The sequence below is a fragment of the Mytilus edulis genome, chromosome 4 (assembly GCF_963676685.1).
Source record: "Mytilus edulis chromosome 4, xbMytEdul2.2, whole genome shotgun sequence".
Classification (NCBI taxonomy): Eukaryota; Metazoa; Mollusca; class Bivalvia; order Mytilida; family Mytilidae; genus Mytilus; species Mytilus edulis.
This window is the reverse complement of record NC_092347.1, coordinates 81,554,701-81,577,537: the sequence shown is the minus strand read 5'-3', so window position 1 is coordinate 81,577,537 and position 22,837 is coordinate 81,554,701. Positions and strand designations below refer to the sequence as shown.

Here is a 22,837-nt window from a genome sequence, read left to right as displayed (position 1 = left end):
CTCCAGTAACAAGATGGACCGAACAAAATTTCACGTTAGTTTGATGAAAGTATCCCATAATTAATGACAGTTGACGAAAAATAATGCAAATTGATCCTCAGCTCTTATTTCAGTAGTAATTTGGTGCTACAATGTCCAACGGAGGAATACTAATACGGTTCCTGAACTTTGACTAGGTTTGAAAAGATGAATTATATACCTTCCAAATTTCACAAAATAAAGACTCATCGGTGACTCTTGAATCAAAAAAGGTTATAACGACCAATTTAACTATATAAACAAAGTTAAAGAGCCTTCAGAACCCAAAAATTCCAGAAAAGGTGATTAAGTAAATATCTAACAGGTTTCACTTCATCACATTCCCTAGCGGCATTTTCTGCTTAAACTTAAAGCAGGATACATTGTCGTTTCCCTTTTTGTGTCCGGATTCTTACAGTATGGTATGTACGATTTAAACAAATATTGATAAAAAAAAATCAATCGTTTATTAAGTTGAAGAAGTATGCTGACATGGATTATCATTGATATGGTCATATTTATGAATTAACTGTTTACAAAACTTTTGAATGTTTGAAATACTAAGGCTTTTCTACCTCCGGAATAAACTACCTTAACTGTATTTGGCTAAACTTTTAGGAATTTTGGTTCTCAATGCTCTTCAACTTCGTACTTTATTTGGACTTTATTACTTTTTTAGATTCGAGCGTCACTGATGAGTCTTTTGTAGACGAAACGCGCGTCTGGCGTAAATACAAAATTTAATCCTGGTATCTATGATGAGTTTCATTACAGAGGCAGTATTCCTGATTTGGTACAGGCATGTTCTTATGTAGAAAATGGTGAATTAAACCTGGTTTTATAGCTAGATAAACCTCTCACTTGTATTACAGTTGCATAAAATTCCATTATATTGACAATGATGTGTTGTGAACAAAACAAACAGACATAATAGGTAAAAATGTCAGAAAAGGGATACAAAAGTCAACATTGTGTTGTAATCTGAAATCCCCCCCCCAAAAAAAACATATGTAAAAAAAAACTCAAAATGGCATATAGACAAGCACAAAAGCAAACAGGAAAGACCAAAATACAAAAAAATACCATAGCACAATGATGGGATGTACAAGTACCGAGCCACGTCAAATGGACATCACAAAAAATACACTTAAAAACAGTATAAGTAATAATAAAAAAGACAAATAAAAGAATTCTATAACACGTTAATATTGGACTTCATATGCCAATGCTCAATATAAGAATAAGGAGATATGACACAACTTTCCTTCAAAGATCAAATGAAGTGAATATAAGCATTTATAGGCAACGATACAACCTTCAACAATGAGAAAAACCCTTACAATAAGGTCAAATTCTTTCATTAACATTCCAAAATTGCAATTTACTGGGGACTTTTACTTCACTGTGTAACTGTTAGATTTGAATGTCGCTCCGGCTCGTGTAAAACACAGTTGCAAGGTCAACCTTAGTTAATTCCATACAAGAACCCTTTTATCTTAGTCGTTTGTAAGTGTACTATCAACCATTGTATTTTTGTAAATTTGTATAATTAATGTCCATAATATTGAATTGGTTTCTATCCCAGAGACCGTTCACTACAGATAGAATATTAAACTGTACAACAGCTATTATATATGTGATGCGAGAAGCTATGAAGTCTTGTTGTTTAACTTTCGACCGTGGCAGCATACTCCTAGTTTAAAATGAGAAAAGTAGCATCCGGCCTCCTCAATGAAAAGGGAAGGACGAATCGAGATAGAAGATATCGTCATTAATAATGAAAATACACACAAATCATGATTCTGATTGTATATTTTACATATTGAGTTTTTTAATCGATCTGGTTAAAAAATTTCTCTGAACCACATAGTGATAGTACGTTAAAGCAAAACGCGCATGCCTTTTTATCAATCTCTAAAAGTGTAAAATTTACAGTTTTAACAACCAATCTCCCCATGTTGTTCACAGTCTATATCGTTATCGATCAGTTTATGTAAGGTTATATTTACATTCACTGTTATCTTGAAATTCGACAGTAAATCAAAAAAATATCAGGACTTCCGGGATGACGTGAGACGCTTTGTTTTTGTTTTATTCGGATCAGGATATCAGCCGATAAATTTTATTCTACAAGAAAACTAATTTGGAGATGAAGAGATGGCACGCAGGCGGGAAAAATCGGAAATTAATCCAATCGTTAAATACTTATTGTTCTCTCTAAATTTCGTTTTCTGGGTAAGAGTAATTTATCAGTTATTTGTATTTTTAGAATTATAGTAATAGTTACACAGCTATGTAAATGATAATACTGTCAAGACAATATATATATATACAAGTATAAATTGAAATCAACCTTCAAACCTAAGATTGCGTTGGATAAAAACCGCAATTTTTATACGTGTGCATGTAAAACAAATTTCGTGGTAGAGGGGTCAAAATACAGCACAAACAACATTTTCCAATATACCAAAAAAGTGAAAAAGTATATTTTAACAAAACGCATTTGACTAACAAGCTGAACAACTGATGTTCTTAAACTCTGCTGACTGCCATTGACGATTGCCAAATTAACTGATCCCAAGAAGTAACAAAATGAATCTTTATATTAATTTAATACCAAACAGAAAACAATAAACTTGCGGGAAAGATGGTATACCACAAACATAAGATGCAAAAATATCTAAAGCAAGCCTTAAATTGTTGTTCTTCCAGAGACAGTTTTGGTTAGTGTTTTTGATAGAATAGTCTCAAACTGAAAGCAAGATAAGGTGTTAATGCCAATAATACATCATGATATTAACATTTGTCAGATGCCAGTCATCTCGTCTTCCTTCATTTATTGAGCCTTCTTGCGCGGTATAAGACATGCCTGTGATATAGCAATTAGTCTCATAAAAAATACAATCAGTCAAATGTCTAGGACATACAATCAAGCTTAAAATTGAAACAGGTTATCAAACTTTCCAAGTTTGATAAAGTGGAGAACAAACGAAGAGTTGAATTTTGTCATGTCTGATCCTTATTGGGGATGCAAAAATAAAAGACTGGATATTCTTTTTTTCATAAGAAAAGAGATTTGTATTTCCTTCTTTACAATTGCATATTTCTAATTTGATTTTTTTAGATTCTTGGTCTCGCCTTTGCAATTCTTGGAACATACATTCTTATTCTGAAGCATAAAGTAGTGAAAGATGCTTTTGATTTCTTCTTGGATCCGTCCACTATTATGTGTACTGCGGGAGCAGTCATTGTATTCGTAGCATTCTTTGGTTGTATGGGTGCTTTGAGAGAGAATACATGTTTTTTACAGTTTGTAAGTAACTTAATCATGTATACAAGGGGTAAACACAACAGTTTTAAAACAAAAAATGCAATACAACTTTGACATTAACATCAGTTAAAATACTTTGAAACCATGACGAAAAAAGTAGATTAAATGGATAACATGAAATTATGCTCGTTAAATTTTTTTTTTAAATCATCCAAAAAGCTTAGATTTTTATTAAGATTTAAACCATTTCTATAAAACGATCAAGGAGAAATGTTGTTTTTTTTAAGTTTGAATAAAAGGAGATTTGAAACCTACGTCAATGAGACAACAAGCTAGCGACACAAATGATCAAAATATATCAACAGGGGACAATCTAGTGTCTTCAATAAAAAGAAGCCACTTTTACAATATCACAAACTTTGAAATGTTTCAGGTTTTAAAAGGTTTTGAAACTATTAAAGACCTGCCATTAGCACCACACCTTCAAAATAACCAAACTAACGTTAAGATATAATGGGACAACATAGAACATAATCAAAAGACAGTGACATTTAAAAATCAAGTGCATTTCGGATAGTGAGAACAAAAAAATCTATATAGTCATAAATAAAATACATATGAACAGTTTTACTTTATGATCATCAATCTCCATGTTAACAATGACTATATTATTTATTGCATGCAATTCAAACTTCCAGATACTTATATTCACAAATTTTCGGATACTTATAAATATTCTCAAACTTTCGGTACTTACATTGTATATTTTCAAATTTTCGGGTACTTATATTCACATCTGCTTATACTTTTTCTTTCAGTTTAACTCACAAACTTTCGGGTACTTATATTCACATATGCTTATACTTTTTCTTTCAGTTTAACTCACAAACTTTCGGGTACTTAATTCACATGTGCTTTTCTTTTTGTTTCAGTTTAACTATTTGGTGACATTCATGTTCGTTGGAGAAATTGTCTTTGTGATATTTGTGTTTGTATTTTATTTTGTACCGGATGCTCGAGAACAACTTGGTTTATTTCCAGAAAAATCTATGCACGAGGCAATTATAAAATATGGCGTTGTAGATGATGATGATATGGTCAACTTCATAGATAATATACAGCAAACGGTAAGTTCTTTTTCTGCTTTCTTCATAGATAATATACAGCAAGCGGTAAGTTATTTTCTGCTTTCTTCATAGATGATATACAGCAAACGGTAAGTTCTTTTTCTGCTTTCTTCATAGATAATATACAGCAAGCTGTAAGTTTTTTCCTGCTTTCTTCATAGATAATATACAGCAAGCTGTAAGTTCTTCCCTGCTTTCTTCATAGATGATATACAGCAAGCTGTAAGTTCTTCCCTGCTTTCTTCATAGATAATATACAGCAAACGGTAAGTTCTTGTTCTGCTTTCTTCATAGATAATATACAGCAAGCTGTAAGTTCTTCCCTGCTTTCTTCATAGATAATATACAGCAAACGGTAAGTTCTTTTTCTGCTTTCTTCATAGATGATATAAAGCAAGCTGTAAGTTCTTTTTCTGCTTTCTTCATAGATGATATACAGCAAACGGTAAGTTCTTTTTCTGCTTTCTTCATAGATAATATACAGCAAGCTGTAAGTTCTTCCCTGCTTTCTTCATAGATAATATACAGCAAACGGTAAGTTCTTTTTCTGCTTTCTTCATAGATGATATACAACAAGCGGTAAGTTCTTTTCTGCTTTCTTCATAGATGATATACAACAAACGGTAAGTTCTTTTCTGCTTTCTTCATAGATGATATACAACAAGCGGTAAGTTCTTTTCTGCTTTCTTCATAGATGATATACAGCAAGCTGTAAGTTCTTTTTCTGCTTTCTTCATAGATGATATACAACAAGCGGTAAGTTCTTTTCTGCTTTCTTCATAGATGATATACAACAAACGGTAAGTTCTTTTCTGCTTTCTTCATAGATGATATACAGCAAACGGTAAGTTCTTTTCTGCTTTCATCATAGATGATATACAACAAGCGGTAAGTTCTTTTCTGCTTTCTTCATAGATGATATACTTCAAACGGAAAGTTCTTCTCTGCTTTCTTCATAGATGATATACAGCAAGCTGTAAGTTCTTTTTCTGCTTTCTTCATAGATGATATACAATTTCTTCATAGATGATATACAACAAGCGGTAAGTTCTTCCCTGCTTTCTTCATAGATGATATACAGCAAGCTGTAAGTTCTTTTTCTGCTTTCTTCATAGATGATATACAACAAGCGGTAAGTTCTTCTCTTCTTTCTTCATAGATGATATACTTCAAACGGAAAGTTCTTCTCTGCTTTCTTCATAGATGATATACAACAAGCGGTAAGTTCTTTTTCTGCTTTCTTCATAGATGATTTACAATTTCTTCATAGATGATATACAACAAGCGGTAAGTTCTTCCCTGCTTTCTTCATAGATGATATACAGCAAGCTGTAAGTTCTTTTTCTGCTTTCTTCATAGATGATATACTTCAAACGGAAAGTTCTTCTCTGCTTTCTTCATAGATGATATACAGCAAGCGGTAAGTTCTTTTTCTGCTTTCTTCATAGATGATATACTTCAAACGGAAAGTTCTTCTCTGCTTTCTTCATAGATGATATACAACAAGCGGTAAGTTCTTTTCTGCTTTCTTCATAGATGATATACTTCAAACGGAAAGTTCTTCTCTGCTTTCTTCATAGATGATATACAGCAAGCGGTAAGTTCTTTTTCTGCTTTCTTCATAGATGATATACTTCAAACGGAAAGTTCTTCTCTGCTTTCTTCATAGATGATATACAGCAAGCTGTAAGTTCTTTTTCTGCTTTCTTCATAGATGATATACAATTTCTTCATAGATGATATACAACAAGCGGTAAGTTCTTCCCTGCTTTCTTCATAGATGATATACAGCAAGCTGTAAGTTCTTTTTCTGCTTTCTTCATAGATGATATACAACAAGCGGTAAGTTCTTCTCTGCTTCTTCATAGATGATATACTTCAAACGGAAAGTTCTTCTCTGCTTTCTTCATAGATGATATACAACAAGCGGTAAGTTCTTTTCTGCTTTCTTCATAGATGATATACTTCAAACGGAAAGTTCTTCTCTGCTTTCTTCATAGATGAAATACAGCAAATGGCAAGTTCTTCTCTGCTTACTTGATAGTAGGCATTGTGAGCAAGACATGGTGTTATATAGAAACAGTCTTGTTTGTGTTAATTTTGAAAGGAAAAATGTTGAAAATGTGTAGTTCTTTTTTGCATAAATGCTAAACAGTATTACCACGAATTTATGTAGCCTCAACAGTGACTTAAAGAATCAATCGTTGCTTGCTCAACGTGTAGTGGCAAAATTACAACATGATAAAAAACCTGTTGAACTTTTACTTGTAGTTGAAATGTTGTGGACTTGGAGACAAGGAAGACGGATTCCTTGATTGGAACGACAATATGTATTACAATTGTACCACTACCAGTAAATCTCCAGAAAAATGTTCCGTTCCAGCATCCTGTTGTAAGATCAAAGAGGTATGTACCGACTACAGTTATAAATATTATATAAAGTAGCTACTTTTCAAACGCGACCATTGAAAAAAAAGGAAATATAGATAAAATCTCAAATGTGAATAGCCTCGAGGTCGACAAGAGAGGGATATAAGTGAAAATAACTTGGTTAACAATATTGATACATGCATAAGATACTTCTCTGGTAGACAATATTGTAAGAACTATTACAATTCGGACATCAAATTGAAATGTTAATGCGAGCCGACTGTACAAGATCGTTTTAGTTATCAAATATATGTATGACTGGTAATGGTAATATCTTTGGTTAGCTTGCTTGATAGCTGAACCATGAAGTCATCATAAGTAAGTACCCTCATTTCCAAGTAGCCTAGACGTACTGTACAGACAGATAGATTGGTTATCTATCGGACTTGTATAATGTTAGAGGAGAGTAGTTTACTTAACCTAATAATGACTTCACGGCTCAGATAGCAAGCAAGCTAACCAAATATATTACCTTTAGCTACACACTCACTGCAATCGGCTGTAAGCACTTACTTTATTTCAAAAGTTTATTAGATACTTATTTCAATAGCATTTTGTATTTCTATTCTGAAAATATCCTATTGTTGGTTGATAAGAGAGATTCATCAGACATATTTCATCTTGATGTCAAAATATTATAAACTTTGTTCAAAACCATCAGCATACGGCAACGTCTAAGTTAATTAAATCACTCTCCGTTGCATTTGTCATATTAGTACAATGTTTGCTAATCATTCAACTCTTGAAAAAAAAATTAAATGTCACTGTGCAAGTTCGTCCTTGTTGTCTGATTTGCCGAAAACTGAGATTTACATTTTGCTTTTGTTATTAAGTTATCTGGGATGTTTCAGTATTTTTAGAAAAAGTAAGGTAATTTAATGATTATAGAAATATTAACAACAACAACAAAAAACACACCAAAACAACTAGTTGTATAATGTTTTATGCTGCTATTGGTATCGATCTGCCCAACTTATTATTTGATTAAAATTAAAAATTTGTAATTTTATTCAGGGTGATATAAGGAATATATTGTGTGGAAAAAATGTCATGGATCCAAAGGTGAGTCGTTTATGTGTTTGTCGTCGAAGCTGAAACTTTAAATAATTATTTACTTAAAGGTTACTGGTTGAGATAATTGAACCAAGAGTATCTGATTGGCATAGTCAACTGGTAACTGTCGTCCAACCTATAAAAAGTTGCAGTTCATACAAAGAATCAAAGAAAGACAATACTGTGTTAAAAAGAGACGGATTTGTATTCCACAACATTACACAAACCCTCCAGAAAGGGGTAAAAATTCAACAACACGAAACCTGTGTCACCAGGAATGGCAAGCCTCTCCTGCTATGTTAGTGACAATTGACGAGGTGTAATAGGTTCTGTAGTTTTCAACAAACGCTTCGAAAGCAAACATTAATACGTTAAAGGTTAAAAACAATGCATATAATCATATATATTTCATATTAATATATACGCTTTTGAACAATATAATAATAATGTTAATATATTATTTCAGCCAGATGGCTCTGTAGCCCCTGGGGCAAATGTGGATAAGATTTACACAGTTGGTTGTCTGAAGTCTCTTGGCAACTGGATTAATTCTAATGCTTTAGTGGCTGGTGGTGTTTTGTTAGGAGTTCTGATACCTCAGGTAATGAATAGCAAAGGATAAGTATACATGATAGTACTATATACACCAACTTCGTTAAAAATAAAATATTCTTCATAAGCAATAGAGAAGGGAGTGCAAATAAAAGCATTGGGGAAAAAACATTAATGTGGTTGGTTAGTCGAATGAATTTTATATTTTTTTATTTTTTCCCTTGATAATCAAATTGTTATCACACAATTTAGTAATTTCAATCGCGGATCCTGCAGGTTTTTAAGTAGCTTACATTTTTTCAAGAAATATTACGGAATCAATATATTGATATAAAGAGATAAAATGAAATATTTTTCTAAAGAATACCAATATATAGAAATGGTTGTCGTGTGACTGTTTCAACAAAACGAACGATTCCAAATGACAGCTGTTACATTTAACTAAAACAAAGGTTTAATTAGTTTGGATTTTTTTATTTTTGATATCAAACTTTTTTAGCATTGATTTTTATTTATTTTTTTATTTCTTAAAAGTATATGTAAAACCTTTGACAAAATTCTTGATAACACAAGTGTCATTGGTAAAGTTTTCAAAATGTAAAACAGATGAAGTTGGTACAATTGTGTAACAATTTATAAAATATTTCTTTAACAGATGTTCATCATGTGTGTTTCGCGAACATTGCGGTACCAAATAAAGGCACAGAAGGCAAAATGGGATCGTCCAGAAAATAGACCTAATAAATTTCAGGGTGATGGACCCTACTATATAAATGTTCCAAAAGACAGAAATCAAAGAGCGGGAAGATATCATGGAGTGAACAATCCAGCTTTTGATCATCATTCTTAATAATTTTGTACTATTTGATCGTTTTTCTACTTTTATCTGTAAAAAGATATAATCCTATCTCAAACAAATAAGGCTTTTATATGGAACGCCATAGCTGTCTTATGTGTCTTTTTTATTATAATAAGGTGGGTTTTTATTATACGAAGGTGCTTTTCTATTATACGAAGGTGCTTTTCTATTATACGAAGGTGGTTTTTTATTATACGAAGGTGGTTTTCTATTATACGTTGGTGATTTTCTATTATACGAAGGAGGTTTTCTATTATACGAAGGTGGTTTTCTATTATACGATGGTGGTTTTCTATTATACGAAGTGGTTTTCTTCGTATAATAAAAACCCACCTTATTATAATAAAAATGACACATAAGACAGCTATGGCGTTCCATACTTTTACATGTATATGTCTTAGGCCACAGACCACAATTAATTCCTCTATCAGTTCTTTATAACCTTTTGCATCATTAAAAAAATTGCACCATGCACTTTTGTCCAATTTTTTGTGTGTGTAATGTATTGTCCTAGTCCAAATATATATCCAAAATTCAGAAAGATTGAAGCAATCACTTTTACAAATTTAGCCAATACACATCCATACCCCTATTGACAAGTCAAGAGATGTTCCGAAAACTGTAAATATCACCTTTTTGCACTTGACCTAATCACTCATTCCATATCAAAATCAGTTAAAATACAACCTCCAAAAATTTATTTGACCTCTCTTCTTTCATTTCCACCCAAAAAGATTTAAGGAATGAGTGAGGAAAGGAAAGAAAAAAAATTAAGGAAAAATACACTCTAATTAAAAGGAACTATATTCGTGGACAACGAAAAGCGGGGTCATTAATTGTGGTCTTGGGCCTATTAGGGGCCTAAAACTTGACCAATTCTAATAAAACTTGGCATGATTCAAGCTTAGTATATTATAAAACAGGTTACAAAGTTTCAAAGCCATATGATACCAAATAAAAAAAATGTGGCATTTTTTATATCTGAATTTTGGGTGCTGAATTGTGGCGTTGAATTAGAACAATTAAAACTATCAAATTTGAGCTTCTAAAAACCAAAAGATACCAAAACTAACACTTTTTAATGTCTCTATGTATAAGTTAACATCTATTTAAAGCAACAGAAAGCATATTTCATGTATCAGACTTATGCAAAATGGCCAGAAGTTAATTTTATATGAGCCTGTGCCAAAAAATAGAGGTTTTCAATTAGGGTGAGGCCTTATATCAAATGTAATATTTTTCACTTACCACAATTTTCTGAAGTTGTTAAGTTATCAAACAAACTTTAACAGGTTATAAATGTACTTTTGATGGAAATATAAGTTTCAAATAGCATAACGCATGTGGATAAAATGGTCTTTAGCAATGTTATGCTTAAAAAAACAGATTGCCAGTTTAGGCCGTTCCCCACATTTGCATATTTAAAAGCATATAAATGATATGGGAGATGGAGATATACTTCTTTTTGCTAAAATCTGTGCTCAGATATGATAAAACATGGAGCCTGGATGTAACAAGACTGTCACTTTCAACTATATATGCAGACAGTATGGTCTGATGCAAAGTTTATTAACTTTACTGTTTAAAAACTGAATGAAATGTCAGCCTCAAAAGGCCAATATTTAAACCACTAGCTATCCAACAGAAGAAAGTAAAGGTAGTCTGTGAAACAGAAATGGTTAAGCAACCAGTAATAAGTGTTTTTGATGTAGGTTCAGTGCAATCTGTTTTGGAATACAACTTTTAAGTGCATAGAACTTCACATTTCACCTGCTGCGTATACTGACCGTTAGACTTAGACTATTAAAACAGCACATTTTGCACTCTTTTTATGTTTTTATCTACTGTTTTTTGTGTTCAGAGTTCACAAATAAGTTAAATAACTGAAATAAATACCACAAACACAAATAGATATCAGAAAAAAACTGTCAGAGAGAAATTAAGCATGCTGTTTTTGAAAAAATAGTGAAAAAAGTGAAAAAGCTACATTTTAGGCATTTAACCTGAAAAGTGACTTTTTCACAAAATTTCTATCAAATGAAAGTGAAAATCATTTCTTCTCATATAGTTTGACAAATCAATACCAATAGATCATTCAGAAAAGATGCCAAAGTAAAAATTCTAAATTTGCTGAAATGCACCTCTTAGGCCACAGACCACAATTAATTCCTCTATCAGTTCTTTATAACCTTTTGCATCATTAAAAAAATTGCACCATGCACTTTTGTCCAATTTTTTGTGTGTGTAATGTATTGTCCTAGTCCAAATATATATCCAAAATTCAGAAAGATTGAAGCAATCACTTTTACAAATTTAGCCAATACACATCCATACCCCTATTGACAAGTCAAGAGATGTTCCGAAAACTGTAAATATCACCTTTTTGCACTTGACCTAATCACTCATTCCATATCAAAATCAGTTAAAATACAACCTCCAAAAATTTATTTGACCTCTCTTCTTTCATTTCCACCCAAAAAGATTTAAGGAATGAGTGAGGAAAGGAAAGAAAAAAAATTAAGGAAAAATACACTCTAATTAAAAGGAACTATATTCGTGGACAACGAAAAGCGGGGTCATTAATTGTGGTCTTGGGCCTATTAGGGGCCTAAAACTTGACCAATTCTAATAAAACTTGGCATGATTCAAGCTTAGTATATTATAAAACAGGTTACAAAGTTTCAAAGCCATATGATACCAAATAAAAAAAATGTGGCATTTTTTATATCTGAATTTTGGGTGCTGAATTGTGGCGTTGAATTAGAACAATTAAAACTATCAAATTTGAGCTTCTAAAAACCAAAAGATACCAAAACTAACACTTTTTAATGTCTCTATGTATAAGTTAACATCTATTTAAAGCAACAGAAAGCATATTTCATGTATCAGACTTATGCAAAATGGCCAGAAGTTAATTTTATATGAGCCTGTGCCAAAAAATAGAGGTTTTCAATTAGGGTGAGGCCTTATATCAAATGTAATATTTTTCACTTACCACAATTTTCTGAAGTTGTTAAGTTATCAAACAAACTTTAACAGGTTATAAATGTACTTTTGATGGAAATATAAGTTTCAAATAGCATAACGCATGTGGATAAAATGGTCTTTAGCAATGTTATGCTTAAAAAAACAGATTGCCAGTTTAGGCCGTTCCCCACATTTGCATATTTAAAAGCATATAAATGATATGGGAGATGGAGATATACTTCTTTTTGCTAAAATCTGTGCTCAGATATGATAAAACATGGAGCCTGGATGTAACAAGACTGTCACTTTCAACTATATATGCAGACAGTATGGTCTGATGCAAAGTTTATTAACTTTACTGTTTAAAAACTGAATGAAATGTCAGCCTCAAAAGGCCAATATTTAAACCACTAGCTATCCAACAGAAGAAAGTAAAGGTAGTCTGTGAAACAGAAATGGTTAAGCAACCAGTAATAAGTGTTTTTGATGTAGGTTCAGTGCAATCTGTTTTGGAATACAACTTTTAAGTGCATAGAACTTCACATTTCACCTGCTGCGTATACTGACCGTTAGACTTAGACTATTAAAACAGCACATTTTGCACTCTTTTTATGTTTTTATCTACTGTTTTTTGTGTTCAGAGTTCACAAATAAGTTAAATAACTGAAATAAATACCACAAACACAAATAGATATCAGAAAAAAACTGTCAGAGAGAAATTAAGCATGCTGTTTTTGAAAAAATAGTGAAAAAAGTGAAAAAGCTACATTTTAGGCATTTAACCTGAAAAGTGACTTTTTCACAAAATTTCTATCAAATGAAAGTGAAAATCATTTCTTCTCATATAGTTTGACAAATCAATACCAATAGATCATTCAGAAAAGATGCCAAAGTAAAAATTCTAAATTTGCTGAAATGCACCTCTTAGGCCACAGACCACAATTAATTCCTCTATCAGTTCTTTATAACCTTTTGCATCATTAAAAAAATTGCACCATGCACTTTTGTCCAATTTTTTGTGTGTGTAATGTATTGTCCTAGTCCAAATATATATCCAAAATTCAGAAAGATTGAAGCAATCACTTTTACAAATTTAGCCAATACACATCCATACCCCTATTGACAAGTCAAGAGATGTTCCGAAAACTGTAAATATCACCTTTTTGCACTTGACCTAATCACTCATTCCATATCAAAATCAGTTAAAATACAACCTCCAAAAATTTATTTGACCTCTCTTCTTTCATTTCCACCCAAAAAGATTTAAGGAATGAGTGAGGAAAGGAAAGAAAAAAAATTAAGGAAAAATACACTCTAATTAAAAGGAACTATATTCGTGGACAACGAAAAGCGGGGTCATTAATTGTGGTCTTGGGCCTATTAGGGGCCTAAAACTTGACCAATTCTAATAAAACTTGGCATGATTCAAGCTTAGTATATTATAAAACAGGTTACAAAGTTTCAAAGCCATATGATACCAAATAAAAAAAATGTGGCATTTTTTATATCTGAATTTTGGGTGCTGAATTGTGGCGTTGAATTAGAACAATTAAAACTATCAAATTTGAGCTTCTAAAAACCAAAAGATACCAAAACTAACACTTTTTAATGTCTCTATGTATAAGTTAACATCTATTTAAAGCAACAGAAAGCATATTTCATGTATCAGACTTATGCAAAATGGCCAGAAGTTAATTTTATATGAGCCTGTGCCAAAAAATAGAGGTTTTCAATTAGGGTGAGGCCTTATATCAAATGTAATATTTTTCACTTACCACAATTTTCTGAAGTTGTTAAGTTATCAAACAAACTTTAACAGGTTATAAATGTACTTTTGATGGAAATATAAGTTTCAAATAGCATAACGCATGTGGATAAAATGGTCTTTAGCAATGTTATGCTTAAAAAAACAGATTGCCAGTTTAGGCCGTTCCCCACATTTGCATATTTAAAAGCATATAAATGATATGGGAGATGGAGATATACTTCTTTTTGCTAAAATCTGTGCTCAGATATGATAAAACATGGAGCCTGGATGTAACAAGACTGTCACTTTCAACTATATATGCAGACAGTATGGTCTGATGCAAAGTTTATTAACTTTACTGTTTAAAAACTGAATGAAATGTCAGCCTCAAAAGGCCAATATTTAAACCACTAGCTATCCAACAGAAGAAAGTAAAGGTAGTCTGTGAAACAGAAATGGTTAAGCAACCAGTAATAAGTGTTTTTGATGTAGGTTCAGTGCAATCTGTTTTGGAATACAACTTTTAAGTGCATAGAACTTCACATTTCACCTGCTGCGTATACTGACCGTTAGACTTAGACTATTAAAACAGCACATTTTGCACTCTTTTTATGTTTTTATCTACTGTTTTTTGTGTTCAGAGTTCACAAATAAGTTAAATAACTGAAATAAATACCACAAACACAAATAGATATCAGAAAAAAACTGTCAGAGAGAAATTAAGCATGCTGTTTTTGAAAAAATAGTGAAAAAAGTGAAAAAGCTACATTTTAGGCATTTAACCTGAAAAGTGACTTTTTCACAAAATTTCTATCAAATGAAAGTGAAAATCATTTCTTCTCATATAGTTTGACAAATCAATACCAATAGATCATTCAGAAAAGATGCCAAAGTAAAAATTCTAAATTTGCTGAAATGCACCTCTTAGGCCACAGACCACAATTAATTCCTCTATCAGTTCTTTATAACCTTTTGCATCATTAAAAAAATTGCACCATGCACTTTTGTCCAATTTTTTGTGTGTGTAATGTATTGTCCTAGTCCAAATATATATCCAAAATTCAGAAAGATTGAAGCAATCACTTTTACAAATTTAGCCAATACACATCCATACCCCTATTGACAAGTCAAGAGATGTTCCGAAAACTGTAAATATCACCTTTTTGCACTTGACCTAATCACTCATTCCATATCAAAATCAGTTAAAATACAACCTCCAAAAATTTATTTGACCTCTCTTCTTTCATTTCCACCCAAAAAGATTTAAGGAATGAGTGAGGAAAGGAAAGAAAAAAAATTAAGGAAAAATACACTCTAATTAAAAGGAACTATATTCGTGGACAACGAAAAGCGGGGTCATTAATTGTGGTCTTGGGCCTATTAGGGGCCTAAAACTTGACCAATTCTAATAAAACTTGGCATGATTCAAGCTTAGTATATTATAAAACAGGTTACAAAGTTTCAAAGCCATATGATACCAAATAAAAAAAATGTGGCATTTTTTATATCTGAATTTTGGGTGCTGAATTGTGGCGTTGAATTAGAACAATTAAAACTATCAAATTTGAGCTTCTAAAAACCAAAAGATACCAAAACTAACACTTTTTAATGTCTCTATGTATAAGTTAACATCTATTTAAAGCAACAGAAAGCATATTTCATGTATCAGACTTATGCAAAATGGCCAGAAGTTAATTTTATATGAGCCTGTGCCAAAAAATAGAGGTTTTCAATTAGGGTGAGGCCTTATATCAAATGTAATATTTTTCACTTACCACAATTTTCTGAAGTTGTTAAGTTATCAAACAAACTTTAACAGGTTATAAATGTACTTTTGATGGAAATATAAGTTTCAAATAGCATAACGCATGTGGATAAAATGGTCTTTAGCAATGTTATGCTTAAAAAAACAGATTGCCAGTTTAGGCCGTTCCCCACATTTGCATATTTAAAAGCATATAAATGATATGGGAGATGGAGATATACTTCTTTTTGCTAAAATCTGTGCTCAGATATGATAAAACATGGAGCCTGGATGTAACAAGACTGTCACTTTCAACTATATATGCAGACAGTATGGTCTGATGCAAAGTTTATTAACTTTACTGTTTAAAAACTGAATGAAATGTCAGCCTCAAAAGGCCAATATTTAAACCACTAGCTATCCAACAGAAGAAAGTAAAGGTAGTCTGTGAAACAGAAATGGTTAAGCAACCAGTAATAAGTGTTTTTGATGTAGGTTCAGTGCAATCTGTTTTGGAATACAACTTTTAAGTGCATAGAACTTCACATTTCACCTGCTGCGTATACTGACCGTTAGACTTAGACTATTAAAACAGCACATTTTGCACTCTTTTTATGTTTTTATCTACTGTTTTTTGTGTTCAGAGTTCACAAATAAGTTAAATAACTGAAATAAATACCACAAACACAAATAGATATCAGAAAAAAACTGTCAGAGAGAAATTAAGCATGCTGTTTTTGAAAAAATAGTGAAAAAAGTGAAAAAGCTACATTTTAGGCATTTAACCTGAAAAGTGACTTTTTCACAAAATTTCTATCAAATGAAAGTGAAAATCATTTCTTCTCATATAGTTTGACAAATCAATACCAATAGATCATTCAGAAAAGATGCCAAAGTAAAAATTCTAAATTTGCTGAAATGCACCTCTTAGGCCACAGACCACAATTAATTCCTCTATCAGTTCTTTATAACCTTTTGCATCATTAAAAAAATTGCACCATGCACTTTTGTCCAATTTTTTGTGTGTGTAATGTATTGTCCTAGTCCAAATATATATCCAAAATTCAGAAAGATTGAAGCAATCACTTTTACAAATTTAGCCAATACACATCCATACCCCTATTGACAAGTCAAGAGATGTTCCGAAAACTGTAAATATCACCTTTTTGCACTTGACCTAATCACTCATTCCATATCAAAATCAGTTAAAATACAACCTCCAAAAATTTATTTGACCTCTCTTCTTTCATTTCCACCCAAAAAGATTTAAGGAATGAGTGAGGAAAGGAAAGAAAAAAAATTAAGGAAAAATACACTCTAATTAAAAGGAACTATATTCGTGGACAACGAAAAGCGGGGTCATTAATTGTGGTCTTGGGCCTATTAGGGGCCTAAAACTTGACCAATTCTAATAAAACTTGGCATGATTCAAGCTTAGTATATTATAAAACAGGTTACAAAGTTTCAAAGCCATATGATACCAAATAAAAAAAATGTGGCATTTTTTATATCTGAATTTTGGGTGCTGAATTGTGGCGTTGAATTAGAACAATTAAAACTATCAAATTTGAGCTTCTAAAAACCAAAAGATACCAAAACTAACACTTTTTAATGTCTCTATGTATAAGTTAACATCTATTTAAAGCAACAGAAAGCATATTTCATGTATCAGACTTATGCAAAATGGCCAGAAGTTAATTTTATATGAGCCTGTGCCAAAAAATAGAGGTTTTCAATTAGGGTGAGGCCTTATATCAAATGTAATATTTTTCACTTACCACAATTTTCTGAAGTTGTTAAGTTATCAAACAAACTTTAACAGGTTATAAATGTACTTTTGATGGAAATATAAGTTTCAAATAGCATAACGCATGTGGATAAAATGGTCTTTAGCAATGTTATGCTTAAAAAAACAGATTGCCAGTTTAGGCCGTTCCCCACATTTGCATATTTAAAAGCATATAAATGATATGGGAGATGGAGATATACTTCTTTTTGCTAAAATCTGTGCTCAGATATGATAAAACATGGAGCCTGGATGTAACAAGACTGTCACTTTCAACTATATATGCAGACAGTATGGTCTGATGCAAAGTTTATTAACTTTACTGTTTAAAAACTGAATGAAATGTCAGCCTCAAAAGGCCAATATTTAAACCACTAGCTATCCAACAGAAGAAAGTAAAGGTAGTCTGTGAAACAGAAATGGTTAAGCAACCAGTAATAAGTGTTTTTGATGTAGGTTCAGTGCAATCTGTTTTGGAATACAACTTTTAAGTGCATAGAACTTCACATTTCACCTGCTGCGTATACTGACCGTTAGACTTAGACTATTAAAACAGCACATTTTGCACTCTTTTTATGTTTTTATCTACTGTTTTTTGTGTTCAGAGTTCACAAATAAGTTAAATAACTGAAATAAATACCACAAACACAAATAGATATCAGAAAAAAACTGTCAGAGAGAAATTAAGCATGCTGTTTTTGAAAAAATAGTGAAAAAAGTGAAAAAGCTACATTTTAGGCATTTAACCTGAAAAGTGACTTTTTCACAAAATTTCTATCAAATGAAAGTGAAAATCATTTCTTCTCATATAGTTTGACAAATCAATACCAATAGATCATTCAGAAAAGATGCCAAAGTAAAAATTCTAAATTTGCTGAAATGCACCTCTTAGGCCACAGACCACAATTAATTCCTCTATCAGTTCTTTATAACCTTTTGCATCATTAAAAAAATTGCACCATGCACTTTTGTCCAATTTTTTGTGTGTGTAATGTATTGTCCTAGTCCAAATATATATCCAAAATTCAGAAAGATTGAAGCAATCACTTTTACAAATTTAGCCAATACACATCCATACCCCTATTGACAAGTCAAGAGATGTTCCGAAAACTGTAAATATCACCTTTTTGCACTTGACCTAATCACTCATTCCATATCAAAATCAGTTAAAATACAACCTCCAAAAATTTATTTGACCTCTCTTCTTTCATTTCCACCCAAAAAGATTTAAGGAATGAGTGAGGAAAGGAAAGAAAAAAAATTAAGGAAAAATACACTCTAATTAAAAGGAACTATATTCGTGGACAACGAAAAGCGGGGTCATTAATTGTGGTCTTGGGCCTATTAGGGGCCTAAAACTTGACCAATTCTAATAAAACTTGGCATGATTCAAGCTTAGTATATTATAAAACAGGTTACAAAGTTTCAAAGCCATATGATACCAAATAAAAAAAATGTGGCATTTTTTATATCTGAATTTTGGGTGCTGAATTGTGGCGTTGAATTAGAACAATTAAAACTATCAAATTTGAGCTTCTAAAAACCAAAAGATACCAAAACTAACACTTTTTAATGTCTCTATGTATAAGTTAACATCTATTTAAAGCAACAGAAAGCATATTTCATGTATCAGACTTATGCAAAATGGCCAGAAGTTAATTTTATATGAGCCTGTGCCAAAAAATAGAGGTTTTCAATTAGGGTGAGGCCTTATATCAAATGTAATATTTTTCACTTACCACAATTTTCTGAAGTTGTTAAGTTATCAAACAAACTTTAACAGGTTATAAATGTACTTTTGATGGAAATATAAGTTTCAAATAGCATAACGCATGTGGATAAAATGGTCTTTAGCAATGTTATGCTTAAAAAAACAGATTGCCAGTTTAGGCCGTTCCCCACATTTGCATATTTAAAAGCATATAAATGATATGGGAGATGGAGATATACTTCTTTTTGCTAAAATCTGTGCTCAGATATGATAAAACATGGAGCCTGGATGTAACAAGACTGTCACTTTCAACTATATATGCAGACAGTATGGTCTGATGCAAAGTTTATTAACTTTACTGTTTAAAAACTGAATGAAATGTCAGCCTCAAAAGGCCAATATTTAAACCACTAGCTATCCAACAGAAGAAAGTAAAGGTAGTCTGTGAAACAGAAATGGTTAAGCAACCAGTAATAAGTGTTTTTGATGTAGGTTCAGTGCAATCTGTTTTGGAATACAACTTTTAAGTGCATAGAACTTCACATTTCACCTGCTGCGTATACTGACCGTTAGACTTAGACTATTAAAACAGCACATTTTGCACTCTTTTTATGTTTTTATCTACTGTTTTTTGTGTTCAGAGTTCACAAATAAGTTAAATAACTGAAATAAATACCACAAACACAAATAGATATCAGAAAAAAACTGTCAGAGAGAAATTAAGCATGCTGTTTTTGAAAAAATAGTGAAAAAAGTGAAAAAGCTACATTTTAGGCATTTAACCTGAAAAGTGACTTTTTCACAAAATTTCTATCAAATGAAAGTGAAAATCATTTCTTCTCATATAGTTTGACAAATCAATACCAATAGATCATTCAGAAAAGATGCCAAAGTAAAAATTCTAAATTTGCTGAAATGCACCTCTTAGGCCACAGACCACAATTAATTCCTCTATCAGTTCTTTATAACCTTTTGCATCATTAAAAAAATTGCACCATGCACTTTTGTCCAATTTTTTGTGTGTGTAATGTATTGTCCTAGTCCAAATATATATCCAAAATTCAGAAAGATTGAAGCAATCACTTTTACAAATTTAGCCAATACACATCCATACCCCTATTGACAAGTCAAGAGATGTTCCGAAAACTGTAAATATCACCTTTTTGCACTTGACCTAATCACTCATTCCATATCAAAATCAGTTAAAATACAACCTCCAAAAATTTATTTGACCTCTCTTCTTTCATTTCCACCCAAAAAGATTTAAGGAATGAGTGAGGAAAGGAAAGAAAAAAAATTAAGGAAAAATACACTCTAATTAAAAGGAACTATATTCGTGGACAACGAAAAGCGGGGTCATTAATTGTGGTCTTGGGCCTGGATTAGATATACTTGTAATACAGTGTTCCCCTTCTATATCTCCTTCCCTTTACCCTGTAAACATTAATTATATGTTAACATGAATTATCCTGTCTTTCTGTCCATAAACAGTCTTTTCGAATCTAGTTAGATGTATCATTTACCGTCTTTTTTAATGAAAATTTACAAAGATGGTAGTAAACCAGGTGCTCATAGACGGATCATGGTTGAAGGTCGTATGGTGAACCTTGATCTTGGGTTAAATCATAGCAATAATACCACATCGCCTTGTCTTATGGGCAGATCATATGTTTTCGTAAGTCATATGAATTCGTAATATGCATGCTTTTAAATGGAAATAGTGACGCCCCAATGAATTCTGACTTACTAGCACGAAAACCCATGAGATGAAGATATATGCGTAAATGCATGAATTAACATATCGTCATGCTCGACGAGATAAAAAGGTTTCAAATTCTAAGACCGAATAACAAGGGAATGAACAACTACAGGTACCCATACGACCTTCCAGAATGAGAAACAAAGGTGATCATGCTGCTCTGTGATTTTGAGTTTATTTATTCTGGTCCATCAACTTCACAACTAAGAAGCACGAAAAATGACAGTAAGAGGAATATTGTCAGACTTATATGCAATTTGAAAAGTTGTATATATTTACGATCTGTGCATGCAGGCTATCGGATCAAGAAATACTGATGAATACACAAATGAAAATTTAAAGTCTTACTAAAAACAGTAACTCAGTTATTTTATGTGTTAAATATGTTAATTTATGTCTTTATATATTTAAAAAAAATATTGTGTCAAATTAGTTGTATTTGTATTTTAATTATTGTTATTAAAGGATAATTTAATTTTGGATGTAACGCTTCTTCTGATTGGCTAACGTTGTTTTGTCATGGACATATTTTTTCTACGTTTTGTTATTTGATTTTGCCATGTGATTATAGACTTTCCGAATTTATTTGCTCTAAGTTCAGTATTTTTGTGATTTTACTTTTTTTTTGTAATGTGACCGTGACGTCATCCACGTTTTTTCATGGTTTACTCCGGTTTATAATGGAATTTAGAATTAAATTATAAGAAATGACTGTAATATTTTTCTGTCTATTCAAAATAACATAAAAAATGTGGTGCACACTTTGAAATAACTCCGCGCTACGCACATTATTCAGTGTGCACCATATTTTTTATGTTATTTCTTCATAGAAAGAAAAAAATATTACAGTCAATCCTAGAGTTATTTTTGATAAGATCTAATAATAATTATTGTAGAATGACAATAACATTTAAGTGATTTCGTGCATCCGAAGCGAGTTTCTGGATTTACCTCCATCAAGAACGCTAAACTTTGACTAAATCATTTAAAAGTCAATGCTGTATAAGGCTAAAAGGAAACTAAATTTTAGTAGTTACAGATTTGCAGGAATTCACAATACATGTATAAAACATAAATTGTTTCAAATAGACGTACACATATTTTGACGACGCACATAAGAACATCAACAGTGAATGACTTATAGTAGTGCATGGCTTTTTATCGATAGTACCAAATCTGTTCACATAATTGCATAAACAAAACAGATGCTTTAGTTCTGTAGTTTTCGAAATTTCTTCAAAGATAATCTCAATAGGTCAAATTTATGAAAAAATACACTATTATCGTTAATATATCAATAATCTGTATTTATGCCTACATCAACAGAGTTCACAAGATCAGGAACTGTTTACAATCATTAAAGTTTGTTCTTCATAACTTCATAAAACAAACTTTTCTTAAGCTAAATTTCTTAACGTTTATCGATACACCATTTGCCATGGCGTTGTCAATATTAAAAAGAAGATTTGAAATGATTGCCAATGAGAAAACTATTCACAAGAGACCAAATGACACAGAAATTAACAACTCAGTTCATTTTAGACCTATGAGTTTGAATGTCCCTTTGGTATCTTTAGCACAGGCACTGGTTTCTATCCATTGGAAGCCCCACTATCAACGTATATTTAGTAATTATACGTTGATAGTGGGGCTTCCAATGGATAGAAACAAGTGCCTGTGATCTTTAGCCATTATTTTGTATAAACTTCTACCCGTTTTCAAGGTTTTAAAGGCACAAATTGTAACGGAAATGCCATTTCAAATCTATCGTAAAGTTCTATTATATAGGTTATCTTAGGTCATTTTAAGTTTA

General features: G+C 31.7%; 1 protein-coding gene across 1 annotated transcript; it reads left to right on the top strand.

The window, feature by feature from the left end:
* The first annotated feature begins 2,057 nt into the window (after nucleotides 1–2,057).
* Nucleotides 2,058–9,317, top strand: LOC139520707 (tetraspanin-33-like). Its single transcript, XM_071313589.1, has 7 exons — nucleotides 2,058–2,253; nucleotides 3,143–3,331; nucleotides 4,222–4,416; nucleotides 6,688–6,822; nucleotides 7,861–7,908; nucleotides 8,366–8,500; nucleotides 9,107–9,317. The coding sequence occupies exons 1-7, from the start codon at nucleotides 2,176–2,178 to the stop codon at nucleotides 9,299–9,301; spliced, it is 975 nt and encodes a 324-aa protein (XP_071169690.1). The 5' UTR covers nucleotides 2,058–2,175; the 3' UTR covers nucleotides 9,302–9,317.
* Nucleotides 9,318–22,837: the final 13,520 nt, after the last annotated feature.